This window comes from Excalfactoria chinensis, chromosome 22 (assembly GCF_039878825.1).
Source record: "Excalfactoria chinensis isolate bCotChi1 chromosome 22, bCotChi1.hap2, whole genome shotgun sequence".
Lineage (NCBI taxonomy): Eukaryota > Metazoa > Chordata > Aves > Galliformes > Phasianidae > Excalfactoria > Excalfactoria chinensis.
Window position 1 is genome coordinate 4,075,575 of NC_092846.1, and position 5,908 is coordinate 4,081,482.

The 5,908-nt window shown below is 66.0% G+C and overlaps 2 protein-coding genes across 3 annotated transcripts; both read left to right on the forward strand.

Annotated features, from left to right (window-relative positions):
* Positions 1-312: 312 nt before the first annotated feature.
* TMEM35B (transmembrane protein 35B) lies at positions 313-1,650 on the forward strand. 2 transcript variants are annotated; one of them, XM_072355632.1, is made up of 3 exons: positions 313-951; positions 1,042-1,219; positions 1,306-1,650. In XM_072355632.1, exons 1-3 carry the CDS (start codon positions 844-846, stop codon positions 1,434-1,436), a joined length of 417 nt encoding a protein of 138 aa, XP_072211733.1. In that variant the 5' UTR covers positions 313-843; the 3' UTR covers positions 1,437-1,650. The 2 variants fall into 2 exon arrangements, with proteins under 2 accessions (XP_072211733.1, XP_072211732.1); XM_072355631.1 differs by having other exon boundaries at positions 605-951; positions 1,039-1,219.
* A 1,471-nt stretch (positions 1,651-3,121) lies between these two features.
* On the forward strand, positions 3,122-4,243 carry LOC140261864 (platelet-activating factor receptor-like). Its single transcript, XM_072355752.1, has one exon. It carries the CDS (start codon positions 3,122-3,124, stop codon positions 4,241-4,243), a length of 1,122 nt encoding a protein of 373 aa, XP_072211853.1.
* Positions 4,244-5,908: the final 1,665 nt, after the last annotated feature.

Sequence of the window (5,908 nt, forward strand, 5' to 3'; positions counted from 1 at the left end):
GTTGAGAATGAGCGTCCTTGGTGAGGTGTTGGGGTCTGTCCTGGGCAGGGGGCTGTGTCTGTTGGGGGCAGAATGGGCTGGGATTGCTGCCTGGTGCTGGGAGGAGGATGAGATGGGACGGATGAGATGGGACGGATGCGTGGTGTCTCCTGGGTGGGTGGAAGCGTGAGCTCTTGGTGCTCAATGTGGGATGCAGGTGCTGCTGTCTGGCCTTGTGCTGCATGGAGACGTTTCATTTAAGACCCGACAAACGATGAATGACTCACAGAAGGAGCTCGGGCTCGTGAATTAAAGACAGCGGGATCCCAGGTGGGGCTGGATGGAGGCTTTGGTGAAAGACGGAGCCGTGTTTCGGCTGCAGCTGCTGCCCGTTCGGTCTGGGCTGCTCCGGGTGCGCCGTTCTTTATCGCTGCGCTCTGAGTCAGCGCGGTGCTCCTGGGGGACGCCGCTGCTCCGCTTCCCAGCACAGCAAAGGGAAAATTCCTTCCTCTCGGCGCTGCCCTCCCGCATCTCGCTCCTATTGATCCCTGCAGAAGCGATGGATCCTTCCTGCGCTAATGATGCTCAGCTGCACATGCGGGACCCGGAGCTGCCGACCCCAGAGCGCACGGAGGGTCCGCTCTTATTTCTTCGCTTTCCTTTTCCCTTTCCTGCGGGCCGGCAGCAGAGCAGGGAGCAGCGATACCCGAGCTGCGGGCAGGGATACGGGCAGGGATACGGGCAGGGACGGGGCAGCGCGGCTCTCCGGCACACGGCGGCCCCGGAGGGCGGCAGCAGACGGAAGGGCCGTCCCGTTCCATCCCGACCCGCCCCGCACCGCCCCGTCCCCGCCCCATCCCGGCCATGGCGGCGGCGTTCCGTGCGTTGCGGATCCTCCTGGGGCTTTTCTTCCTTCTCGCGGGCTCCGTGAAGCTCTCGGAGCGGCTCTCGGCCGACACGCACCGCCATATGGTGAGGGGGGTCCCGGGGGGCTCCGCTCCTCACGGAGCTCCGCGTGGGCGGCGTTACCGGAGCCGTGCCCGGCGCTGTGCTCTCCAGCAGGAGCAGTTCGTGCGCTTCGCAGAGGTGTTTCCCCTCCGGGACTTCGGCTTCGCTCCCTCTCCCGGTCCGTACCTGACCGCCGTCGGTGCGGTGGAGGCGGCGGCCGGGCTGCTCCTCGCCTTCGGGCCGCAGCTGCTGCAGGAGATCAGCAACTTCGTGCTCAGCGTCGTCATGATCGGTGCGTGAAAGGCGGCCGGGGGGTGTTGGCAGGGGATGCCCTCCGCCGCCCTTCGCCCCGTCTCAGCGTCCCGTTGCCCTCCCCAGGTGCCATTTACACGCTGCTGGTGCTGCGGGAGCCGCTGGCCATGTGTGCCCCCGCCACGCTGAGCCTCGGGCTGCTGCTGCTGCTCAACGTCCGCGGGCACGCAGCCCCCACCAAGGCCAAGGCGGAGTGAGCCGGGACGGAGGGAGGACGGCAGTGCTGGAGGGGGGGAGGCTGCGGCCCTTTGGTGCCGTCGGGGTGGGTTTAGCAGTAACACTGTGAGGCTGCTGTGTGACGTCCCGGCTGTGGGATGGATGGTGACCGTGGTGCTGCCATCGGTGCTGGGCTGGGGTGGCTCCTGGGGGGGTTGTGGGACTTTGGAATAAAGCCTCTGCTGTTGTTTTTCATGCTTTTTTTCTGCCTCCTCCTTTTCCGACCCCCTCCACGCTGAGCTGCAGGACCGGGGGGGTCCCTGAGGTGTGGCGGGGGGTGGTGGGCTGCTGGAGCAGCGCTTGGGGATGATGGCAATGGGGGTGTCATGCAGGGGCAATGTCAGCATAGGATGGGAGCCCTGCAGTCACCCTGCAATGCGCCGGGCTGCTCGCTGCACACCCAGGTGGGACAGCAGCTGTGTCCCCACCCCGGCCCTATTCAGCAGTGCTTCTTGAGGACCCTGCTCTGCTGGGGTGCTGCATCCAGAGCCCCGTGGTGACAGCTGGGCAGAGCCCCGAGGTCCTGTTGGAACCCTGAGCATCTGCCAGCAAAGGAGCTGGGACACCTATGGGGCAAATTGATCACAGCACGTTCAGCGTCCCCACAGGGACAGGCACCCTGACCCAAAACAGCACCCCAGCATTGCCGTATGAGGCAGTGGGGAGGGGGCCTGGGGCACTACTCCCACTGAATCCCCCTTTGAAGCAAACAAAGGCACAAAGAGGTGGATGCCAGCTTTGATCCCATTTTGGTCGCCTCTTCCTCCCCCTCCTTCCCCCCAGCTGTTGAGTGCAGAAACTTGACCTCCACTGCTTTCATGTGGGGCCTGGGAAATGGGCCCGGAGGGTCCCTTGGTGCCCCCATCCTCCCCAGCCCACGCTGGCGTGGGGGTCTTAGCATGGCTCCAGTGTGGCCTCCCCCATTACAAACACACGCAGGTGCCTCCCCCCTCTGACTGCGCTCACCCTTATGGGGGCTGGAAATTAAGCACCCCCAGCCCACCCAGAGCATTTAAAGCTCCATGCAGCCCGGCTCTGCCAGACAACTTGGAGCAGCTGGAGGGGACGCGTGGTAAGCAATCAGCTCAGTGTGACTGCAGCATCCTGCTGAGCAGGGGTGGGATGGAGCTTGGGACGATGCCCTGAGTATGGGGTGCAGGACTGGGTGGGTGCATCCCCTATTTGGCAGTAAAAGGGAAAGGAAACGGGGAGTGTTAAGGGATCTGAGGGTCTGCAAGGCAGCTCAGGACTCCTGGATGAGGCCTGCATTGGTACAGTGTTGGATGTTGCACCGAGTCTGGCTCTGCTGTACTGGGAACCACCCGCTGGGTGACTCAGAGCTGTCACTGTGATGTGGGCAGCTGTGATGAGAGGTGAAACTGCTGCAGTTCTGTGCTATGGGGATCACAACAGGGAGAGGTTTTCTATGCCCAGAACTGGAGGACAGTGATGAATCCATGGGTGCACCGTGCTGGAAGAGCCCTGCAGGGCTGGGGCTACAAACCTGACCCCTTCCCATCATGTGCTCATATGCATGCTGACTTCTGGGTGGGATGTGGGGCGATGGGGGCACAACAGAGCAGGGGGGGGGTCAGCATTACACCTCACAGCACTGAGCTGGAGCCAATACAGCACCTCCAGGTGCCGCTGTCTGCAGCTCAGCCCCATGGCTGTGGTGCAGCTGTGCCTGCCGCTCTCAGAGCGCGCCATGCTGGCTGCATGGATGGAGGCCTGGGAGGGGGGGTGGGAGGGGAAGATTGTCCCTGCGGAGCCGAGCCAAGCCTTGTGCTGCACGCTGTCTCTGCAGGACCCTGGCATGAACATCTCGGCGCCGGCCGCGTGCGTGCCCAGCGACCCGGTGCAGTTTGTGCTGCTGCCCGTTGTGTATTGCCTGGTGCTGTGCGTGGGGCTGCCGGGTAACCTGGCGGCCTTGCTGGTCTTCCTGCAGCACGGCAAAGTACGCAAAGCCGTCCGCATCTACCTCATCAACCTGACAATGGCCGACATCCTCTTCAACCTCACGCTGCCCCTCTGGATCCCCTATTACCTGGCTGGGGGGGACTGGCTGCTGCCAGAGGTCGCGTGCCGCTTGGCCGGGGCTGCTTATTACCTGGCGACCTACAGCGCCGTCACCTTCATGGCGCTCATCAGCCTGGATCGGCTCGGCGCGGTGCGGCGGGCGCTGCCGTTGGTGGGGCGCCGTGGGGCGGCGTTGGCGTGCGGTGCAGCGTGGCTGCTGGGCCTGGGCTGTGCTGCACCAGCTCTCACCGCCCGGCAAACCTCTCCGGCACGTGCCGGGGCCACCGCCTGCTTCGAGCAGCACACGCGGCAGCAGACCTACGCCTACGCCATGGTGGCTTTCTTTGCTGTCGCCTTCGTGGTGGTGCTGGGCTCTTACACCTCCATTGCCTGCTCGCTGTCCAGCACCGCCGTCCCCTCCCCGGGCTCGCACCGTCAGCAGGCCCGCGCCATGGTGCTGGGGATGCTGCTGGTGTTTGCGGTGTGCGTGGCCCCCTACCACCTGACGTTGGCCCCCTGGGTGGGCAGTCGGCCCCCCACGCCGCCCTGTGGACCCCCGGCTGCTCTGGATGTGCTGCACGTGCTGAGCGTGGCTCTGCTCAGCCTCAACAGCTGCCTCGACCCCCTCGTCTATTGCTTCTGCATCCGACGCTTCCGCGCTGACCTGAGACAGACGCTGCGTGCAGCCACTCATTGCCTCCCCCTGTCCCCATCCGCCCCCCACGGCTCAGCTCCCAGCGGCCGTGCCATCTCCTTCACCTCCACGTAGGGCTGGGGGGGTCCTTGGGAGCAGCCGGGGGGGGCTCCAACCTCACACCCCTATCTCCATCCACCCCCGTTGTGCTCTCAGCACATCCCCGTGCAGTGTGGGCGTGTGGTTCCCTTCTCACATACGCACAGCACAGTGGTGCCATCCCCAGCAGCCACGAGCCACGGTGGGGAGGGGCATATCGGGGTTCCATCCCCTCCTGGGGGTCCTTCACCCGCTGGGCTGCACACCACTGAATATACAGCACCGGTACGAGTAGGGCCGTCCCGCTCCGTGCCCTCAGCACCACTCCTCTGCCGGGATTAAAAATGAATGAGCCAACAGCTGTCCGCTTCTCTTTACCCAACGCTGGGACGCAGCCGGACAAGGGCAGCCCCAACCCCCCCCCGGTTCCCACCCGTGGGCCTCGAACCCCCCCCCCCTCCCCGCGCCGTCTCTCCCCGGGGAGCCCTCTCGCTCGGCGGGGGCGGCAGAGGCGGTGCGGGGCCGTGGGCGGTGCGGGGGCGGCAGATGGTGTTTTCCAGCCCCGTTTCTTTCTGCTGCTGCTTCGCATCCCCGGCACCGTGCGAACGTGAGCGGTGGGCGCTGCTCTGCGGCCGGGTGGGCTCCGGGGGGAACGGGGGGGGGGGGGGATGATGTAGGGGATGGGGGTAGATGAGGGCACGGGCTGCCCCACACCTGGGGATCTCAGCCCCCTAAGCAGGGCTCTCGGCACGGTAGGTGCTTTGGGAGGACGTAGAGGCAGAGGGTGGGGGAAGAGGGGCTGCGCGGGGTCCTGCTGCTACCGCATGGCCTCAGCCCCCAGCCGTGCCCCCGGCAACCCCAAAACCCGTGTCTTGCTCCCCTCATCTCGCACATCCCGCTGGGGAAGCTGCTGTGGGCAGAGGGGCTGCACCGCAGGTATGTGGGCGCTGCGGTGGGGGCTCTCCACGTGCCGCAAACCGAAGCCATGTGGGTGACAGCGGCCTGCCCAAGGACCGCAGTGCTGGGATGTGGGCACAGAGCGCTGGGATGTGGCTGCTCTAAAAAACCCGACAATTTAAGGGCAAAACAAAAGCCCTCAATGACAGCTCCAGCAGCTCACACAGATCGTGCCATCGCCCCGTGCCCGGACTGCTGGGTGGTTTTGGGGTCAGGACAAGGCGCTGCCACTTTGTGCCACCGCCGCCACGGCGCGCAGCGAGGCGTCCTCCGCCCCATTGTTCCGCTGCACTTGTCCCCTGCGCCTGCCGTAATTATTATTATTAGCAAATTACAGCGCCTGGCACGAGGGCCTCTGCGAGAGGGCGGCTGCTGCCGGCATTGTCTGGGGGGGTAGCCGAGCCCTTCGGGGCTTCAAGGGAGGGTAAAGGGGGGTCCCGGGAGGACAGCCCGCTGGTGGGAGGGACCCCCAGGGCGCGCAGCTGCCCTTCCCCGCGAACGGCCCCGCGGGTTCCCCCTCCCGGCCCGGCTGAGCCGCACCGGAGCGGGGGGTCGCGGGGCGCCGGGAGGCGGCGGCAGAGCCGCACCGGAGCCATCTTTGCGCCGCCGCCGCCGCCGCCTCCCGCTCTGATTCCCGGGGAAAATCCACCGCCGCGTCTTGGCTGCGCCTCGGCGGCCGCGCTCCGCTCCGCGCTGCACTGCGGGGCCGCCGCCACTCGCATGCTGCCTCCCGCCGCGCACCCA